Source organism: Mytilus edulis, chromosome 7, assembly GCF_963676685.1.
Source record: "Mytilus edulis chromosome 7, xbMytEdul2.2, whole genome shotgun sequence".
In the NCBI taxonomy this organism is placed as follows: Eukaryota; Metazoa; Mollusca; class Bivalvia; order Mytilida; family Mytilidae; genus Mytilus; species Mytilus edulis.
The window spans coordinates 76,562,611-76,586,503 of NC_092350.1; the positions used below are offsets into that span (position 1 = coordinate 76,562,611).

The 23,893-nt window shown below is 31.6% G+C and overlaps 1 protein-coding gene across 1 annotated transcript; it reads left to right on the forward strand.

Moving 5' to 3' along the window:
• The first annotated feature begins 3,626 nt into the window (after positions 1 to 3,626).
• Positions 3,627 to 23,055, forward strand: LOC139482251 (CD9 antigen-like). The gene is made up of 8 exons (XM_071265984.1): positions 3,627 to 4,165; positions 14,725 to 14,925; positions 16,059 to 16,133; positions 16,984 to 17,082; positions 17,687 to 17,776; positions 18,021 to 18,104; positions 19,646 to 19,707; positions 20,214 to 23,055. Exons 1-7 carry the CDS (start codon positions 4,100 to 4,102, stop codon positions 19,703 to 19,705), a joined length of 675 nt encoding a protein of 224 aa, XP_071122085.1. The 5' UTR covers positions 3,627 to 4,099; the 3' UTR covers positions 19,706 to 19,707; positions 20,214 to 23,055.
• Positions 23,056 to 23,893: the final 838 nt, after the last annotated feature.

Consider the following 23,893-nt stretch of genomic DNA (forward strand, 5'->3'; position numbering starts at 1 on the left):
ATATGTTTTGTATTTTATTAAACTATTGAATATTAGTTCATGGGTCGATATAAATTATGTTAGACTGTTCTCAATGTTTTCAAGGACACCTTCACCTCCAAAATGTCAATAGCTTGTAACTTACCATAGTTGATAAACTTCTATAAAAACTTTTCCACTTTTTACAAAACATTAATGTTTTTCTAAAAAAAAATCATTGGACATTATTTAGTTAAAGTTCTAATTGGGACGTGAATTTCTATGGATAATTTCAGCTGAGGTTACTGATCTCAATAAAAAATAATGAAAGTATGACGTGTATATATGCGTCCATTGAGACATGTAAAATATCATCTAAAAACTGATGTTTGTTCAGAGAACAACAGAGGTCTCTGCATGTCCCATAGTATACATGTCAGAAATAGTTAGATTCAAATTAGTCGACTTATCTGGGAATTTACTTTTATATGCATTGTAAACAAAAGGATGTTTTTAACTTTTAACAAGTAACATCGAATCTAAAAAAGAAGATGTGGTATGATTGCCAATGAGACAACTATCCACAGGGGACCAAATGACACAAAAATTAAAAGCTAATCAGTCACTGTACGGCATTAAACAATTAGAAAAGCCAATACCGATACCAGCTTTTAAAGGCCCCGAAATCACAAATGTAAAACAATTTAAACGAGAAAACTAACGGACTAATTATAATAAAATAAAATGTACATACAACAAATATGTAACACAACAACAAACGACAACCACTTAATTACAGGATCCTGACTTGGGACAGGCACATACATACAGAGTGAGGCGGGGTTAAACATGTAAGTCGGAGCCCAACCCTCCCATTACTTGGGACATTGGTGTAACAGTATATAAACAACATAAGAACGAGCTATAAAAATCAGTCGAACAATTCTTAACTCATCAGATGGATACAAAAAGAAATGCATATAACAAAAACATCTCCTTGTTTTAATATCAACAATAGACCATAGGCATTGTTGATCCTGTTATTGTGTCAGGTGTGTATAAGCATGGAAGTAATATTTTAAATATTGCTTCCATGGTATTTCCTGTCATGAACCAAACACAATGTCCCTGGCTTCTTCTACGTTATAAGAGAGGAACATGTTTTAATAGTATCATAATGATAACAGGGTTAACAAAAGATATCAAACAATACAACAATGGATGTATTTAAAATTGACAATACCTACAACAAACTTACAGTTGTTAGTGGCTTTAAACTAGCTGTCAGTTAACTGCGAGTACTCTCAGATAATGTATCTAGTGTCTTTTTGTTGTTGGGATGTACAAGTACCCGGCTACGACCTCTTGTATTTTGTCCATCTGATGAGTTAAGCCTTTTCGACTGATTTGTATGTAGCTTGTTCTTTTGATGTACTGTTATACCGCTGTCCCAGGTTAGGGGAGGGTTGGGATGCCGCTAACATGTTTCACCCCGCCAAATTCTGTATGTATATGCCTCTCCCAAGTCAAGAGCCTATAATTCAGTGGTTGTTGTTTGTTTATGTGTTACAAATTTGTTTTCCGTTTATTTTTGTACATAAAAAGGCCGTTAGTTTTCTCGTTTGAATTGTTTTACAATGTCACTTCGGGGCCTTTTATATAGCTGACTATGTGGTATGGGCTTTGCTCATTGTTGAAGGTCGTACGGTGACCTATAGTTGTTAATTTCTGTGTCATTTTGATCTCATGTGGAGAGTTGGCAATCATACCCACAGCTTCTTTTTTTATATATATACCAACAACCAACATCTGATTCTTCTAATATAAAGACTATGAAAGAGTGACGAACAAAACATACTCGAGATAGCTCGTAAACTGCAAAAGGTTGGAGCTCAGTCACATTTAAATGTTGAGGTTCGAGCTCCTACATGTACATTTGAATGATGAGCCAGTAGCTTTTATATATTGAGCGTGTAACTCTAACCAACTTGTTTTATTGAACATATCTACGGGCCTCCTCATCATTTGATTATGCGACTGATTACGTTGCAGTTTTTATAGTAATTATTTGATTACCAAACCAAATATTTCATGATTATTTGATAATTTGATAATCTAGGACTGAATTTTTGATTATGAGATTATATTGTCAAAATAAATGTGATTATGTGATTACTTGGACACCCCATGAGGGACCTCATTTACGTCTCGCATACAATGCATGACGTTAAACATTATTGACGTTTTTAAAACAAAACTTTTTTGACATATTTGATTGTATATAACGATCGGTGGATTTCATAATGTCAGACAATCACAGAATTCAATCCGATTTGAAAACCGTGTTACTATGGCGACCATTAGAAACCGGTAAATCCGAGGTATCCTAGGTCAACTGTATCGTCATGTTGAATAATTCAATAAAATGAAGAATTTCTTTGTTCTATTTCTCGCTGATTCATTGAGAAAATTGAATAGATTTTTTTTATGAATTTGTTGTCGAAATATCTTTACCAAATTCCATGGAAAATGTCACTGTATATCGACGTTGATTTTAGGCAAATTCTTACGAAGATCATGTTTATCGCACCATTTTTCCGTTAGATTGATTTTTATTTTCTTAACTTCAAGAACTAATATTTCACGCAGTAGCAGGACGAGAACGAATTGAAAATTAATTAAATTTTGTCTTAAATGCTTGATCTTTTTATTCGTTTTTTATTGACTTTAAATGAGCTTTCAGTAACTGCAATATCTAATCTGTAACCAGTGTCTTTTTGTTGTTGGGATGTACAAGTACACGTCCACGTCTTCTCTTTGTCTTTGTTCGATTTATTTTTATATGTCTCCATCTGAAGATTTTTGCCTTTTTCAACTGATATTTATAGTGTTTTCCAATCGAGAGACACAGCGATTGGCAATAGTTTTTTAAGGATTCGGTGTTTTACTCACTAGCGTTCTTTTTGGTTAGTATGCGCTAGGTTCAAATCATTATATTATATAAGCCAGATGAAGACTGGTTTGTTAGGATTCAGAATCAAGTATTTTATGGCATATCTTTCCGTTGGAAAACATTTACATATTCAGGTTCTCAAATATGGAACAGTTTACCAAATTAAATGAAATAAAAATGAGTAATACACTTTTTTGTGGCATATCTTTCCGTAGGACTGTTGCCTCGAGAGATAGAACGTTAAAGTCAATCTAGTGCAAGGGTGGTCGAATAGATGCGACCCAAACGGAAAATATATTCTGAAACATTACATCTTCTAGATCTGGATTCACTATGACAATATTTGTTCCCAAGGGAATAGAGGGTCCAAAAGCAACAAGTACCATGTAGCATTATAGCATTGTTTAATTTTGTATGAAGTTAGACGATTAATCTTATTAAAATTAGATATACGTATGAAGAATAGTATTCGTGAATATCAAACCGTCGTATGTCCGATTATGCCTGTAACATTTGTCGCTGTTGTTGAACATAATATATTAGTCAATATATATCGTATTTAAATTGACTATGAAATGTTCTTCTGTGTGTTTCTCACTTTCTTCAAATCTATTGTTAGTGGACAATAGACAGTTACATTTTCACTATAATTAGATCACCTTTAATTCATTCCTTCCATGTAAGGTAAAGACATTTGATACGCCTAGGTTACGTCATTTTAGTACATAATCCATGTACATGTAGTTTTGTGTGATTATGTACATGTACTATATATTCATATATTAACAAGACGATTAATAACAATAACAGATATATTTGAAAGATAAAGACCCCCAAGAGAATATGTATTAGATTTGTATCGCCTATACAACTGTACACATAAATTCTAAATTTTAATCATAAGTGTAACATTGCCGAGATTAGATCTGCATAATTCTTAAGCTATTAGTTCACTTCACTATTATAATTTTGCCATAATTATTTATGATAACATTTAACAGGCATTTGCGTCGGTGTGTATTTGTTGACCGCAGATCTGCACCAGTGTTACGGCTCTGAATCCCCGTAGTTATTGACGCGAGAACGTTTCGCTTGATCGTGTTACACAGGTAGCTGGGATATATTTTCAAGGAGTTAGTGTGTATTATTATATCCATTTTTTAGGGATTTTAGACTAAATTTGCAATCATGCCGCTCGGAAGTTGTCATACGTGCATTAAATATTTAATGTTTGGATTTAACTTTTTATTTTGGGTATGTATACATACGTTATATTTCTAATACACTGGAAGCTGGGAAGAAACCTGACATATCATTTTAAGTGCATGCCCTTTAAAAATCTGTTTGCATTATTCTTTATAAAGTTATTTTGTGATATTTATTTATAAATCTATTTCAGGTTAGAACAAAAGAAAAATGGCATAGCCAGTTTAATATCAAAACAAATATGACCTACATTCGCCATTTTCATTGGAAAACCATGGCGGGAAATTGTTCATGAAGATATCGCTTGTATATTGATCGGCCGAGTCATTGATTATTTTCTGGCTTTATAAATAGATTGGAATCCTGCACGAATACACATAGAATGCGTTTCAGGCTCTAGACGGGAGGTTCTGAGTAAATATTAAACGCTCAGAACTACAGCACGTATATACGAGCGTATATATGTATACTTTAATCTTTAAATTGATTGATAAATTGGCGATAACGTAAATCTTTACGCCTTTGCGAAAATTCTTTGCGTGTTAGTGTTAAAAGTTTTTGGCTGTAGACCATCCATTTAATCGGTTATTCATAAATAAACATTAAAAGTCGTTTGAACAATAAGCAGGCTAATAAAAAAAATATATTGATGTACAATATCATGAATACTAACAGTGGGGTTTTATTCTTCGTAATTGTTAGCTTACACGTATACACTTTTATAATCCAAAAAATAAAAGCTTTTTATTTAATTTCTGTACTCTATTAAAATGATTAATTTTACTCTCTGGAATGGATAGTTGAAGGATTTTTTGTATTGATTGTTTTAATGGCTTAAATAAGATAAAACATCTTGCAGTAATGTATACCATTTGCACGTACAGAAGTATGTTCTCATACCGTATGGCATTGTATGAGAACATACTTCGGTACGTACTAGGTATATGTATATATATTTAATGTGTATACATTTTTAATAAGATTTCCTGGAGCATATTAGTATGTTCTTTTGATGTAAATACATTCCGACATCTCTGTGTCAGTATCTTGTTTCAGGCGATAAGGGCGAGTTCCTTTTGTCAGAAATTATATCTAGGCAATTATGTCAGAATTTTGTCGTAATCGGTTTATTCATCTTTATGTGCAAAATACTTTGTTCAGCAAAAATAGGAAATGGTGTTTTTTCCTTCAATTATCTGTCTATAATCTGCTTATCTGTCATGTCTGTAATTCTAGGCTGACCCATGCATAAGTAGTGAAGAGGGGGACTCAATTTGGCTTTGCGTGATGATATTATCAATAACGCAATCATGTTCGGTCGGATGTATATGCTTCTGCAAATTGCATTTGTAACACAATATATAGATACGTGTAGCTTGTTGGCTTTCCAAATTTTCTTCTTCACTTAGACTAAGATGTACCTCTTAGGTTTGGCGAAAGAGCTCGGTTATTTGTTGTCGTGAATATGAAAGCATGTAATATTTGGCACTGACTAGATATTGAACACTCAAGCAGTAAACATTACAGTAATGAATGTTTAATGAATGTTTAGGAGAATCCAATCTAATTAAAATATAGATCTCTGATTTCGCTAAACTACGCTATATATATACTACACCGATCTCTCTGATTTCGTTATACTACAGAGATCTATATATTTCAATTAGATTGAAGGAGCATCTTAAATGCTAACAACCCATTCAAAATGCATACACAGAAAGGATTGTGTATGTATTTCACCTTAACATGTTAATGCTTGGCTTCTAAGTTTAAATAACCTAACTCAAGTACATTCTTAGGCTGTTAGATATATTTTTTCGTATATTATCCCACAGCTAAGTACTAACTTCCGAAATGTTGATAAAGAGACGTATACATTGTATAGATCTCATTAAAGTTAATAAAAAAAAACACAATTGACGAGGTATGCACAGGCGTACATTGTTATTTTGGTCTGAAATTTTGATGTAAGGTGACAACGGACCTTGTCTCGTTGGAAAATGAACAAGAAATAAAATGAAAACATTAAAGGTGATAGGTCCATTGAAAACACAAGGACATTTTGAAAACAGCATTGGTGAAAATCTTACTGGTTACATGAAATTAAAATTGAGAATGGAAATGGGGAATGTGTCAAAGAGACAACAACCCGACCAAATAAAAAACAACAGCAGAGGGGTCTTCAATGTAGCGAGAAATTCCCGCACCCGGAGGCGTACTTCAGCTGGCCCCTAAACAAATATATACTAGTCCAGTGATAATGAACGCCATACTAATTTCCAAATTGTACATAAATGACTTATTTCATAGCCGATCAATGCTACTAAACTTGGTATGATATTTCCCATCTGGTCGTAAACAAAGGACCACGACCCTTTCTAGCAAATGTATAATAAGAAATATTTGTAAAAAAAAACTAGTGTATAAATTATCTACTGCCTCACCCCGGATCTTTCCAAACCAGGCTCTATTCATGTACGGTAAAAAAAAACTTCCTTCTGCTACCTGTGGCCTTAAAGATATGCTTGTGATATGATAAAGAGCAAAGCCATATTTTTGAAAATTTAGTTGTCATATAGAGTTTTAAAGGTGTTTTTTTTCTAATTCCAACTGCCCCATTTAAGAATAATGCAATATTAAATCTGTCCTTTGTTTTCGTCTGTAAAAATGTGTCGCACAGCTTTACTTTTGGAATAAACATAGTTGTGTTGCTTTCTCATCTTCCTTTATACATAGAAAGGTTAACTTTGCATGACCTTTAAAACCTTTACATATCCAATACCCTTGTATTGCTATATTGAGTTGTTAACTATCTACGTCCCTCCCCTCTGCGTGCTCCCAACTGGAATGACTCAAACAAGATGCTGGCAAATACAATAAAGTATTGCTCATTATAGTACATTTCTTCTATCAGCTTGGAACGATATCAAAGAAGACGTACAACACACGATTGATAACAGGAACAGGGTCCCGGATGTATTTGATGTCTCCATTTCCCTGATAAAAATCTCATAGTAACTGCTATAGTAATGAATTAATTGATTTAAGTGTGCATGATTGTAGCACTACTACGATATCGATTGAGGTATTGAATATTTTAAAACAGGTTGTGTAGATTTTTATATGTAGATTTACTGAACTGTATAATGTTGTAAGAAAATTTTGTCGGATTCTTACAATGGGGAATTTAACTCAATATAAAAGGCATTTTAAAAGATATAAAGCTAAATTTATAGGGTAGTTTAGTGTGGACTTGTATATAAATGGAGCCATACAACTTCGAAATTTAAATCGGCTTTCTGCTTTTTATGATGGCGCAATAAGTAATAAAAAGGTAAAGGTTTATGATCTATTGTCCGTATACGAAATTCAGGTCAGCCCATTTAGGCCTTAAGCTTGCAGTTTCCTACCATTTCAGTTATAGGAAATTTGTTATTAAATATACTAAAATTTCTATAGATTAACCCGCTTCTTTTATTGGTGATATAAGGACACTACAGTATGTCCTAAGTGTCTTTAAATCGACGTTTGTTTCAATTTTACAAGAATCATTGACAGTTAACCTGCTTATCTATATATATATATATATATATGCCTGTCGATCTTTAAATTCTGTGAAACAAGTTGGACTGATAAGTACAAGCTTCCAAGTAGACGAATACTGGGATAAAAAATTATCGAACAATTTTTAATAGATATAGAGTTCAGAAACAGTAAGGTCTTTCCTAATGTAGTGGAAAGACCTTGATATTGCCGATGGACATCAGTGTTTCGAAATTAATCAAAGGAGGAAGGAAAGTTATTGTCAGATTGTAAATGTTGTACAAAGTATCCAATAATATTTCAAACGGAACATACTGTTAACAGTATATACGTTTTCCTGTAGATTATTGTCCTAAAACTCTTTTATGATAATGTTATCTTATAAAACAATCATCTATCCTTAAGATGAGAAATATGATTGATCTAGTGAGATTTATTATGATTATCTCGGTATGATATTATGTAATAAGTAAATATACAGGATAATATTGTTATCAGACATCAATATAGATATTACATAAAATATGTTGATGTTTCTCCCAGGCTTCAGGCTACGCAATATTGACAACATAAATATCCCCCTTTTATACAAAATTGATTGTAAAGATTGTCCTGCCGGTCAGACTATAATTACACAGAATAATAACTTTATATTTTATATTTATGACGATATGGGTGATTGTTTATTGTTTTAAAATCATGGCTACTATGCCTCGTTTATTTTGTGTTGTTTCGTAGCTGTTTTATGTGTACTACATTATTCCATATATTCCCTTCAATCACATGTAATAAAAACATAAACTAACTAGTATCTCAATTGTTTGTAAAACAATTGAAAGGTCTTTCCTGTAAAAGTGGTGTTTTCGTTATGTTCTTTGTACGAACTTTTGTTTGATATACGACAAGCATACCTTCTGAAACTTTTCGCTTTTAACACTTAATGACCTAATCCGCCTATATTTTTGAGATTGAAAGTATGATATATGTAACATAGAGTAGATGGGCTTTCATTTGATATGCGACAACGCCATGTTCTAGAAAGTTTGATTTTTGCACTTAATAACCCTATCCAACTAATTTTTGGAGGTCGGGAATTTGATATTTCAAATGTACACATCATGACCTTTCATTTGATATACAACAACCCTATCTTAAAAGAAATTTTATTTTTTGCACTCAATGACCCCACCCAACGATTTTTTTGGGGACGTCACTTTGAAATTTGAAATGTACGCTTTATGTCCTATCTTAAGATAAATTTGAATTTTTGCACTAAATGACCCAACCCTTCCCCCTGGAATGAAAAAGGGGTTTAAATTTTTTATTTTTAAGCAGAGTTTATTAAGACCTTCAATTTGATATATTATATGACCCCATTTGACAAAGTGCCAAACATGATGCAATATCAACTATATAAATAGAACTTATGAAACTCACAAAGTCAATGCAAAACCGGAAAATTTCAAATTGATTTTTTGGTGTTTTTTTCAATGGAATGTTTTTGGTATTTGGTTAAACATATAACTATGTTAACCTCTTCAATTTCTTAAACATTTTAAGTGGTAATCTGTTGTTTATTCAGAAATATATGCCGCTGCTTGCAAAATTACAAACTGCATTATCTCTAAAACGACAATAGATATCTCAAATCTGTTAAATGATAAATGATGTACAGTTGAAGGACAACATTATAGAAAAAGAATTGGGACAATTTCAAAGTTCAATAAGGTCACAATTAATCATCAAATATATGATGCAATATCAAACTTGAGAACCGGAAGTCGTGGAGACATGGGACTACCACCATTCAACTCAAGACCACTTGACCTTTCAAATATCACAAGGTCAAGGTCATAGTATAATTTGAAGGTCAAGGTGAAATTTCATCATGACCTGACATTGACCTCAAATTGAAGGTCTTGAATTACTGATCATCTTTGCTGTTTATAGTAAGTTGATATCTGTTACCTTTAAAAAGATATACATACAATACTATACTTTTAAGAATCATCCTGTTGTAACTTTTGAACAGACAGTCGGACATTTTTTGACTTATCATATAAAATGTAGAGCTCGTCGAGAGGAACATTTTATACGCTGTATGTATGCAGCAAAGTCTTATCGTTTTCCTAATATGTAAGCTTGAATTTGCAGCGTAATTTTTTTTTGCACTCAGTGACCTTTGACCTTGACTGCATATTAAAGGTCACATGAATTAAAGATTATTGGTGAAGGTCCCAAGTCTCTACGACATTTGGTTCTCGATATACAATTTTTCTAAAAGTATGTACAATTTTTCTAGGGATACAACTCCTTATAAGGGTTAATAACAAAATGATTGTACATGTGTATTAACATTGCCATCTGTTCTTGTACATAATGCCGTTTTCAAATCAATTCTATCTCTTATACTTTTTGAGAAAAATGCAAAGGAAAGAAATTGATTCAAGGGGATATAACTCTCATAGGGGACGATGAACTCCTATTCAGTCTCACATGGTAATACATCATGATGAGATCTACATTATGTCCAATGAAGGTCACAATATCTTTAAAACCAACGAGGGAGGGCCAGGTTGAAAAAAATCAATAAAAGGGAGATAACTCTTAAAGGGGATGATGAAATCCTTAACAAGGTCATTTTGGTAATACATCTTGGTGAGGTCTAGCGATGGTCCATATTTGGTCTTAATAACTTCAACAGAAACAAGAGGCGGGCATGTCAAAAAAATGTTGGAAGAAAAAAAAGAAAAAAAAGAAAGAAAAAAAAACATTAGAAAAACAATAAGGTCTTTCCCATGTAGGGGAAAGACCTTAAATTAACGTTATCGGAGGTATAGTTAAACATCACGAAACACAATGCATGTATATATCATTCATATTGGACTATACAAAGATAGCTTTTCACGCGTTTGATGTTCAGAAATTTTAACAAAGCAATTATGTAAGTGGTCATATCCCGTATATAAAATATTTGGGTTCTTGGTTTCCCTCAAATACTTTAGGTATACAGTTTACTCTAATTTACACACGCTATATGTACTTTAAAATTTGTTGATTGCTTTTTGCCATCTGTACGTTTAATAGCTCGTACTTACAAAAATAACTTGATTTTTTCAAAGTACAAAGTAATTTTTTCTCTTTTATCAATAATTATAAGAAAATGCGGTATGAGTTCCAATGCGACAACTTTCCATCCTAGTCATAATTTGTTAAAGGAAACCATTATAGGTCAAAGTACGGCCTTCAATACGGAGCCTTGTCCGTTTATGGCAATGACATCAAAGTGATGAAGACATTCATATTTCACGCCTACGATCTTATATCATACACGTATCACTGCATTAGTACTTAAATATTCAATAAGGTCTTATTTGCATAACGCGATAATTCGGTATAAAGTGTAAGATATTTGTGTAGTCAAACATAACAAAAATCTTTATAAATAGTGAGGATGTCACATAGATGTACTAACATTAGTATAATCCAGTGAACTGAATCATTGGCTGACTGAGATTTACACATTTGCAATCAAGATGCATAGAACCATTTGCACTGTTTACAAGAATGCACACAACGCTTACATGAATGTGTATTGATATTTATGTACATAATTTAACCAGTGAAAAAAAGTTATTTTCCCAGCTTTATGATAATGTATGCCCATTTTAGATTACTTGAACTGCTATCTTTAAAGATTTTTTGCACTCATTTAATATTGATATGGTTGGTCATAAATATGCATGAAATATTTGTCACTGATTTCTTTTCAAACTGCATTCAATAAAAGAACAAAAATGATACCACTGAGAGTAATTAAACTAAAGGATCTTTAATTCTTAAATGAAACGAATATGCAAGAAATATTTGCCATTGGATTCTTTATCGAACTGAATTCCATCATTCAATAAAAGTAAATTGGACAAGACGGAAATTATTGTTAAATTTATGAACTGATCAGCATAGCATGATTTATAGATTATTTTTTTTCACAACGTCCATGCAATGATAAATTTGAGAGAAGTACCTCAATTGACTATTTATCATTCCAATTTCTTGCCGTGGTTCTACTTTTACCATTTCTTCCTATAAAAAGCATTTGTGACTCAGACATTGTCAGAGTTGTAAGGCAATCAATGAAGCCTTGCGAAATTAATTATACATAGATCGTAGAATTTTAACAAATTTATTATTGTTTATTGTATCGGATTTAGTTTGTTGCGAGAGCTTATTGGAAACATTGGTTTTATAATAACCTTTTCATCATACTCATACGAGCTTAATAAGATATGTATAGTGTATAATGAAATGTAGACTTAATTGGAAAGGAAGGATTTGGGGGTACTTATTAATGACACAATATGAATATAATAATCGGACGAGCATGAAAACATTCTTTCAATATAAAATAAGGAGACCTGATGACAGCTCGCTCACAGTTAAAACCGTTATTACAACCACGGAAGTATCATATTGACTCTCTTTTATCTATAACTTCCATGCTACAACATATAACTTAAAATATAATGGCATACAAACACGGGGACTGTTCTTCTGCTTCCGAACAACTTTAATCCATTCCTATAGCAGCACACATTTAGTGTTCCATAGTCAGAGTATATATACATATGCATATGCATGCAACCATATTAAATAAAGAGTTCAATATAGTCCCAACTATAGTCTCTATTTGGTACTCTCATATATGCAATACGATCGTCAACTTGTCTAGATATTAAAGCACAGGGGGTGAAACGATCATTGTAGAAAAATCCCGTTCTATATACATGTACTTGATTTTCTTACAATATACAATGTGTGTCTTAATATATCAGACCCGGCATTGTCTAAGAGGGTCACCAAGACCTCAGTTGTAAATAAAAACAACTCACAAATACTATTTCATGTTTATTAAAATCATAACCTGATGTAAAAACCTTGTGATCTGAAATCAAGCACAAATGTAATCATGTGTATCGAAGCTGAAGATAGTGTTTTATTAACTTTGATTAGACTATTTTGTATACTAAAACGCCCAAATAAAGTAAGAGGATACAATGAATTAGGCCAAACACCAAAGATTTGAAAAGAAATGGTTAAAATATGATAGATGGATAGGATTTTTTATCCGCATTTATTAAATTGAAAATTTCGGGACTACTGACAATATTGTCTCAATTCACTTTTTGAAAAAACAATACGTTCAAGATGGTGAACAATATTGGCTTTTTATTTGTGACCCTCGAACGTTTCTATTCAAATATACATAAGATAATTATTACCGATCCTATATCATGTAAACTATACTTAAAAAAGATAAAGACGGTAGATACCTAAGGTACATTTAAAACTCGTTAGTATAAGAAAAACTTACTCCACGACACAAAACAAAAAACAAACAGACCAGTCCATAAAACACTACCGTTATAGAAAACTTATGACCGAGCAATGCAAACACAAACAAACTCTGAGATGATCTTGAAAACTGCATTTTTTCGGACACTAAATGCTTGTTGACTGGTGTATGCTCTATTGAGCCTATAGTAACTAAAACTGTTGAACGATTAAGTTTTGCGTTTAAGTGGAACGTCAAGAAGATTTTTTCTGGAGAGATAATGTATCTTTAGATACTTGTAGTATGAAACATGTCTTAGTGTATAATCATGGAAGTAAAATATAATACTTCCGTGGTATAACTATCTTCTTACTCAACTGATAACCATGATAACAACTGCTTCGACATATCAGTCTGCCATATTTCTGTCTAATTATTTACCGTTACTATGACAACATGGATATCACATGGTAAATTAATCAGAGTGAAGTTAATATGATGTTAATTAATTTGCTGATGAAAAAGTCAATTGTAAACACTGATTGTTAAAGCGATGGTTTATTTTAAGAGTCTGAATGGTGATACAAATCGTAGTTTAAATAAGTCTACACCTTGTTGCTTTCATGTTTATAGCTTATTTATTTTTCATGTCGATCTTTTGATTCCTCGTTTGTCACAAGTGTATATGATTTTACTTTGGTTTGTTTCATGTGTTTGATTGTAGTGTACTTTATATACTCAAGTGATCCTGCTTTTTTACGATGTTGACATTGATGCTTATGATCTCTTACATCTCTTAACCATTAATGAAGCCATCAAAGTCCATTCAATCTCCCACAAATCACGTTCGGATACACGATTACTCGATACCGATTGATTGACTAAAATTCGCTTATTGTTCACCAAAAACATGATACAAGTACAAAATAATCTCGCATATTCCTTTTTGACTAAGCATATAATAATGAAAAAGTAATAATGCATGCGATTCATATCTACCAACCTATATCAGCTATCAAAATACTAATTAATATGAAAAGCATAAATCATTTAAAATGATAGGTTGTCGATTTCAAACTGATAACTGAAGTGAAAATGTTGTAAAAGGGAAAACAATTTCAAACAAGGTGGCCAATCTATCATTATCTTCCCTCTCAATGCAGAGAAGTCATCGCTAAAGTTTTATATAATTTCCACGATGAAATTATTTTTTCACAAATTATATAGATTATAAACTCATCATAGATACCAGGATAAAATTTTGTACTATTTACGCCAGACGCGCATTTCGTCTACAAAAGACTCATCAATGACAGTCGAATTCAAAAAAGCCAAATATAGTACGAAGTTAAAGAGCAATGACACATTGAGAACCAAAATTCCTAAAAGTTTTACCAAATACATCAATAATCATGTAGAAAATTGTATTGGTAACTCAACACGTGTACTTGAGGCACCGATCCACGATGTAAATAATTAAATTGACTGCCACGGCAGTCTTCGTGGCGAAAAACCTTTAATACTAATTTCACATGCTGTGTTCTTTTTCCAAAACATGCTTGCACATAAACGGGGGGGGGGGGTGTGTAAACAATTCTTGTACATATAGGCATAACCTTTAAGGTTGTCATGACGTTTTCTAAAATATCAAATTTCAATTATTCACAATTGTCATCATTGTAAGTAGCTTTATACTCCATAATCATTTGCAATTTGATTTACTTTCCAGTTACTAGGATGTGCTATGTTAGGAGTTGGAATATGGATCCTAGTTGATGACGAGTTTGACAAGTACACCGACGGAATAGACGAGTTTTCCCTTCTTTATACCGCAGCCTATGTTGTTATAGTAGTTGGTATTATTATAATGGTGATAGGCTTTTTAGGATGTTGTGGAGCTATCAGGGAAAATCAGATAATGTTAGTTTTGGTAAGTATTTGTAAAATTGAGAAACAATAATCATGATAATGAATGACATTACATTGAAAAACCCAAAACACTACTGCCAAATTGAAAATACCAAATTGAAAACATTTAAACTAGAAAATACTTGTTAAAATTGAAAACAGCCGATGTATCAATGCAAGAAAGATTAAGTCAACAGAGATCTGATCGATCTCAAGACGTATTGTCCTTGGATCCGGTCTTTTTGCTCATCTTAAGATGATATTTTGACCTTAGGCTACAATGGAATCACGTGTAACAACAAAGAGAGATAGTCAAGTAAAATATATCACAACCATTGTATTGTTAAATTTACGAATCGTATAGCATCTGTATTAAATGCATTTATTTGTTTTAATCGTAGCTGTTCGGTTTTACAATTAATATATCTTATGTCCGGGAAGCACATATGTACGTACTAATCTGAAGTATTAACTAAACAAAAGTACAATAAGAATTCTTATGGACCTTTAGGATACAATCTATTTATAAGCAGATTTTATATCATGTATATCGCAAATCTAAAAATTCGGAAAAATACCGAACTCCGAAGAAATTACGAAACGGAAAGTCTCTTATCAAATTGCAAAATCAAAAGCTCTAACACTTCAACATTTTCAAACGAGTTGATAACAATTGACATATTCCTGACTTGGTACAGGCATATTATTATGTAGAAAATGTAGAAAATGATCGATTAAACCTGGTTATATAGCTAGCTTAACCTCTCACTTGTATGACAGTTGCATAAAATTCTATTATATTGACAACGATCTGTGAACAAAACAAAGAGACATAATAGGTTAAAGATGTCAAAATAGGGGAACAACATTCAACATACATGACATTAACGTAATCAGTGAAAAAATAAACAAATTTGTAACAAAGAAACAAAGAAACAAAAAAAGGTCATATAGACAAAGCATTTAAGAAAAAATGAAAGACAAAAATATAAAAATTACCATAGCACAATAACGCAACGACGGGATGTACTAGTACTGAGCCACGTCAAATGCATGTCACAAAACAATGAGCTTAATAATGTACACATTTAAATAATTTTATGACTTTAAAAGTTATATCTACGTTGTATTTGACTTTTATTTTGTGATTTTCAGTTTTTCGCCTGTCTATTTATCATATTCTGTGCTCTACTGGGAATAGGAATTTATATGATAGTTGCCAAGGACGGGGTAAGCTTGATAGAATAACTTTATGTTGACTTGCATAAGTTTAAATACCACACCACTTATAGATTCATATTAAAGTTTATGTAATAAAACGTATACTATATAATAGTTGGTGATAAAATGTAATTTGTTTTAAAATAGAACTTATGATGCTATAGTTTTTTCCTTCAAAAATTGAACACACCATGTTGAAGGTTGTTTTAATATTGGAAGAAATGGTTTATTTGAATTTGATTAAACTTGTTCCTATTTTTACATGATCTGTGAATTATGTTATGAAATTGAATGTCTATGTTGATGTATCTCTCCATTATGAGGTCATCCACGACTGATTAGAATTGTAAATATACATTATAAAAGAGGAGAAGATACCATAGTTATAATTAAACAAAATGATTGTGCTATGGCAAAAAAGCGAAAAACGACCTAAAGCAATTTTCAAATTGTTACTGTCACAAGGAAAATTCGTTATCAGTTTGTTTTCGACAGAGGAGGTTCAATATTCCTTTAGTATCTTTCGTCTCTCTATGATATCACTGAACATTTTTTTTTAAATAACACTTGACATGCTGGATGTTTGGTGATTATAAAAAAAATAGTACTATACCCTGGGTTTTAAAAGATCATTTCAAATTAAAAGATTATGTAACTGTCCCTTTTGCATTATAACATAATGTTTCCGCAGTTATAATAATGAAATTATATTTTCAATCACTGTTTATATCCACAGTTCCGAAATGAATGTTTCCACAGTTATAATAATAAAATTGTATTTTTAATCACTGTTTATATCCACAATTCCGAAATGAATGTTTCCACAGTTATAATAATGAAATTGTATTTTCAATCACAGTTCCAAAATGTAGTATCCGAAGTTCTAAAGAAGAAGGTTACAGGCACATGCGATGGCGATAACGAAGATACAAACTTCATGCAAGTGATCCAGGAAAACGTAAGTTATGACGTAACATCCTATTCAAATTTTTAACATAATGCTTCGATAGTTCAATACATCATAACATTATCGTAAAATTCAAGTCATGTGAAATTAACAATGTCGTAAGTCACGTGATTTTAAGACAATAATTTGCGGAAACAAATACTGGCACATTCTCTACAAAATGATTGTGATAACAGTCTGAACATGAACGATCAACTTATGTACAAAACTACATGTTAATTTTTATGTACTTAATTTATGAAATTGAGGTTAATGAGAACATAGCACGTTGTCATACAAATTATGTAGATCTATACTGTTAGAAATTTATGAGTTAAACATTAGATATTATTACTCCCAACCATACATTGCCATAACAAGCTATAATGATATTTTATAAATCATTCATACATACACAGATAGAAGATGTGAAACTGTATCCATACTATGAAAATATAAATAGACTGAATATGGAATAGCAGATGCATAGCATAATTCCGGGACATGGAAATAAAAGAAAGTAGTTTAAACATCACAATTCAAACAAACATGTCATAACACTGTCACAAAATGACTTATTTTAAATTGCGCATTTTGATTATTTTTTGTTTTGTAGTTCCAATGTTGTGGAGCTAACGGGTTGACAGACTATGCACCAACATCATGTGCTCATCCAATGATCTGTGAAGCCTTATTTGATACTACGGTAAGCTTTTGAAATTGGTTGAAAATATTTGACCTTTCTTAGTTCTTTTATAAAAGAGTATTAAATATCAAATTTCTATTAATTTTCATTGTAGAAGGCATCCTTATATTCTTCTGTTTAGGCAAGCATCTATTGCTTCTTTTTTGTGTAGAATATAAATACATCGTTAGCATAATAGAGCAAATAAATTTTAATTTCATATTTGATAATTGTTTTTCAGTAATACTACTTTATTTATTAACAGGGTTGTACTGCCAAATTTTCTGAATGGATAAAGAAGAATTTTGTTGTAGTAGCAGGTGTACTGTTCGGAATAGCTCTTATTTTGGTTGGTATTTCTATCTGATATCACTGCATTAGATTTCTTACATTACCATTAAGCAAGAGGTTTGGCTAGCAATTAAACCAGGTTCAGTCCACCATATTTTTTCTTAAAATGTCCTGTACCAAGTCGGGAATATGGCAGCTGTTCTTAAATAGTATGTTTCTTTTTATGTTGCATTGGCATTTGTTTCTGTTGCAGCACTTCAGTGCTTCTGTTGGTCCATTGCTTTCCTGTTATAGCTCATGTGTTTCACACGGTTTATTGTTGTAACCAATATTTGTTTTCTCTCAATCGACTTATGGATTTATGGAACAGCGGTATACTACTGTTACCATTATTTACTGGGTCATTTTTTTCGAAACAACAATGGTATATGGACATTCTGTTTACTTTTACTCATACAAGAGATCATATTTCATGTGGGATCAGTTTAACTGTGACAGATTGATTGGTGGTATACATAACTTTCAGCACCTTTGGCTATTTCGTGGCAGTCAGTTTTTACGGTTGGATGAAACCAGAATGATTTGAGAGAACTACGACATTCGACAGAAAAAATGAGAACCTGACTCAATTAAGATTAGAGTTGATACACATTCCATGTGTGGTGTTCGAACTCGCAACCTCAATATTGACAGGCTAATGATACAGAAGTTGGATTAATAAGACCACTCAGCCACCAAGGCCCCCGTTTAACTTTGAAAAACAATTTCTTAGTTCATAAGATGTCTGTCCTTTGTGAATTGTGAAGGAGTGAGTTATTATGGTTGTAGGTTCATGTCTTTAATGATTCTCTTCATGTGTTAGTGGTTCTTTTTAATACATACACCCTGATTTCATTATCTTTAAATGTAAATTTAGCAGAAAATAGTAACTTTATGATCTCGTTCTAGGGGATCTCGTTTTATTTTGACTATAAAACGTCACATGCAACATCTTGCAACAATTGTTGTTTTATGAGGAATGATAATTGAGCATTTTTTCACAGGTGAAATTATCTGTTTTCAAAAGATAGGTAGCACTTAACATTAAAGAGATATAAATCTTACAGAGCAGTTGCACAACATTAAAACAAACTTAATGCAAACTCATATGTAATTGTTATTCTTTTACTTTTCTACATTGGCTAGAGGTATAGGGGGAGGGTTGAGATCTCATAAACATGTTTAACCCCGCCGCAATTTTGCGCCTGTCCCAAGTCAGGAGCCTCTGGCCTTTGTTAGTCTTGTATGATTTTAAATTTTAGTTTCTTGTGTATAATTCGGAGTTTAGTATGACGTTCATTATCACTGTACTATTATGCATATTTTAGGGGCCAGCTGAAGGACACCTACGGGTGCGGGAATTCTCGCTACATTGAAGACCCATTGGTTGCCTTCGGCTGTTGTTTGCTCTATGGTCGGGTGGTTGTCGCTTTGACATATTCACCATTTCCTTTCTCAATTTTATCATATGACCTATAAACTCCCTGCTCAACTTTTAAGCTACCCTACAAGTATTTTTACAATTTGATGTTTAACATTCCATTTTATGTATATTTACAGATCTTAGGAATGGTGTTTGCCATGATTCTGTGTTGTGCTGTCAGGGATATCCACGCATAAAGGTTGGTATACATGTCTTTTTGAGTAGCTTCATTTCTTTAGACATGAAATCTTCACCTCAACAGAACACATTGACTGTATTGGTGCCATAGTTTTTACAAGTACTTTGCCTTTTAGTTTAAATCATTGTCTTGTATGTTAGTCCTAACTAAGCCTTATGTAAAGTAGTGAACATTTTGTACCCTCATGTAGTCCAATATTACATGTCATCAAATATCACCGAAAATAATCCTGAAGATTTAACATTTCTGTTTGTACCTTTAAAATTTTGCTTCTTTTCTTATGTTTATATCATCACTTTATCAATTCTGGAATTCTTGGAAATATTCTTATAATGTTAAGTTTGTAATCCAGATTTTCATTATTATTGTATCAATCTAAAACCTTCAAATTTTCGGGAATCTTTTACTAGTTTTAAAAACAACTTCTATGAAGCCACTTTGGGTGTAGTGAGATTTCTAATGTATTCTTAAATGATACGTTAAAATTATCTTTTCGTTTGTTTTAGTTAAAAAAACAACAGCCAACCAGAAAGAAAAAGGAAAGACAGAAATATTCAGAAAAAATGTTTAGCTGTAATACTGTTGCCTTTTGAAATATAAATGTTTTAAGTAGATTATATGTATACATACCTTTTATAAAATCAGGTAATAATTTTTTTTTGTTGTTGTAAAAATGGCAAGACTTTTTTCTATCTCATTCTTTCATGTATGAAATTAAAAAAAAAATATTTTTCTAGTATATCTGTTTTATTCTCACAAAGAGCTAATTTGGGTTTAAGTCTATATGTAATACAGAAAAATAACCTGTTCAAGGTGATGAAATGTCAATACATAAAACAAAAATCAAATTTTGAATACAATTACCATAGCTACACCAGATGAAATGTTTAGCTTATGTCTCAGTCATTGTTTGATTGAGATATATTTCAGTTTCAAAATGACACTGGTTTTAGTATAAACTGTTTTTAAACTGAATTTTGAAAATAGATTTAAACTGATTCGTGTTTTTCACATCTGTCTTTTTATCAATCTTTTTGGTTGGTGTTAACAATATGAAAAGTTCTTGCCATTTTACAGTCTATCAAACGTTCTGCTGTATATGAAAGTATGTGAAATATCAAAGGGCAGTTTCATGTTGTTGAGTATTTCTAGTTGAATGAGATTTTTTATCGTATCACTGTAAAAATTGTATGAATATGTGTAAGTGCTTCGTTTATTTTATATGTATACATGTACATGATGTAGCAGGTTTTTTTTTACGTTTGTACAATAATATTTTGTACTTTTTGTATATATATATATTTAGCACTAGTTGATGTACATAACTAAGACAACGGTTCAACTGCTTTGGATATATATACTTGGAACTTGACTAACCATTTAAGTATCTACATAGTCTGTGGGTAATTATTTTTTATACACTAAAATAGCATTTCAACATTGGATGTTTTGGTTTTGATTTTCGAAAATATGCCTAGACTACTAGGAATTTGACTTCTTTAATCATGCAGTTGCTACTTTTGATATGCAAAATGCTTATTTTCAAATAATTCGTTTTTGAATAAATATTCAAAAGATTCAAATAAAAACTAATAAAAGAATTAAAACCAACAAAATATTGGAACCAAACACACTTTATTTTTTTAATATAAAGGTTGTGTATAGTTATGTTCATTGTATATTGATTTGAAATGTACATAAATAACACTTATAATTCATACCTCTTGAAGTATGGCAGCATTTTATCTTATTAATAACCAAATTTAAATGTAATTTTCAAACCTTCATGCTTATAAGCAAGATTATGAAAACTCAAAAAAAGGATGAGTAAATTAATCTTATTTGACTTAAAGTGAAGCTAACCAATACCCATCTTCAAAATAGGTTACTCTGACTCTTAAAAGAAAGTGTATATGACTATGTATTAAGGAATTGGAGTATATGTTTATATCTTGAAATGGTACAAATGCATGTAGATGATTTGTAGAGTTCCAAAAAGATGCAAATCACCATGTGAACTTATTTTCTAAGTCCACAACAAATTCATAGAAAGAGATCTCTAACTATATTATATGGATTGCTTTAGATATGTATATATATAAACCTTTTTCACTGCATTTGTCAATTTTGATCTTAGATGTTTAATTCTGGAGTTTTATATTCAAGTGTGTACAGTTACACAAAGTATGCTACTAGTTTTTATTTAAAGCTGATTTTAAGTATATTTTATGATATATCTGCATAATGTCCCAGGTTGGAGATAGGGTTGTTATAAGATAAAACTTTAATTTCCAGTTAATTCACATCAACGGTATTTTGGAGTATTTAAATTTTCAAAAGAATGTAGGAAAACAATGTAGACAAATAAGTCGATCTAAAGCAGTTAATATTTTATCAATGAGCTATAAATGCCAAGCAGTCTGGGTTATTGTTATGATGATAATTTACCATTCTGAACGCATCTCTCTCTATTAAATATCAGTTTTCTTCTTAAAGGTTATCACCAGAAAATAATAACTCAAATAAGTTTTTGTGCATCTTAATTAACTATTGCAATCAATTACATAATAAATATTTATCTTTAAAAAATATTAGTCAGGATAATAGTTGTTCTTTTTTATAATTGAGACTGAAAGCATTCAACTGAAGAATAATTCAGACAAACATTTTGGAGTTATTTCTGGGGGAAGGGGGGTGTTTGTCTGTAAATTTCAGAAATCACACATCAAAAAGGTGTTTTTAAATTTGAAATTAAAGAAAATGAACTTTGTTAATGCATTTTTCGTCGAATAAATACTGGTAACTAAGTGTCAGAAGAAGTGCATTACATAACCTAAAAAACAAGAAATTAGGTCATTTTTACCAACTTGTAGAGTCTTGATTATGCCACAGCTAACGGGCATGCATGACAGATTTTACGATACAAAACAAAATGTCTTTGGGTTAATTTATGAAACATATTGAATCTACTTTTGATCATGTTTATATTGTGAGGTTTTGTTTATTTTTGTTCTGCATGCTTTGTGTATTGCTAAAAGTCGGAAATTATTGGCAACATGAAATTAAACTCAAAAAAGTTATACGTATTTGAATTTACATTGGTTTACAATGATTTTCGTATTTGAACAGTCTAATGAATTGTGCACTTTTAGAAAATAATAATTACAAAGAAATTAAAAGCATTTAAAACTAATTAACTAATATATGATACAAAACAAATTCAGGCCTACCAACATCCAAATAAATGAAAGGATTTTAAAAAGTGAAATATTCTAATTTCTGTCAGGCGTTTGTTTCTAGCTTTTTCTTGCTTTCTTTTGCAAATTTTGAAAATATGTACCATTTTTTTTAATTTTATTTGTTTAACTCTTGTATATATGTTAGTTAATTATTTTTTATACGACCGCAAATTTTGAAAAAATTTTCGTCGTATATTGCTATCACGTTGGCGTCGGCGTCGTCGTCGTCGTCGTCGTCGTCGTCGTCGTCGTCGTCGTCGTCGTCCGGCGTCCGAATACTTTTAGTTTTCGCACTCTAACTTTAGTAAAAGTGAATGGAAATCTATGAAATTTTAACACAAGGTTTATGACCACAAAAGGAAGGTTGGTATTGATTTTGGGAGTTATGGTCCCAACATTTTAGGAATTAGGGGCCAAAAAGGGCCCAAATAAGCATTTTCTTGGTTTTCGCACTATAACTTTAGTTTAAGTTAATAGAAATCTATGAAATTTTGACACAAGGTTTATGACCACAAAAGAACGGTTGGGATTGATTTTGGGAGTTTTGGTCTCAACAGTTTAGGAATTAGGGGCCAAAAAAGGGCCCAAATAAGCATTATTCTTGGTTTTCGCACAATAACATTAGTTTAAGTAAATAGAAATCAATGAAATTTAAACACAATGTTAATGACTACAAAAGGAAGGTTGGTATTGATTTTGGGAGTTTAGGTCCCAACAGTTTAGGAATTAGGGGCCAAAAAGGGACCCAAATAAGCATTTTTCTTGGTTTTCGCACCATAACGTTAGTATAAGTAAATAGAAATCTATGAAATTTAAACACAAGGTTTATGACCATAAAAGAAAGGTTGGGTTTGATTTTGGGAGTTTTGGTCCCAACATAATAAGGGGCCCAAAGGGTCCAAAATTAAACTTTTGTTTGATTTCATCAAAATTGAATAATTGGGGTT

Coding starts and splice junctions, on each gene's coding strand:
- LOC139482251 (XM_071265984.1), top strand. CDS start 4,100: ATGCCGCTCGGAAGTTGTCATACGTGCATTAAATATTTAATGTTTGGA. Junction 4,166..14,724: donor GATTTAACTTTTTATTTTGG/GTATGTATACAT, acceptor TTTACTTTCCAG/TTACTAGGATGTGCTATGTT. Junction 17,083..17,686: donor TGCAAGTGATCCAGGAAAAC/GTAAGTTATGAC, acceptor TTTGTTTTGTAG/TTCCAATGTTGTGGAGCTAA.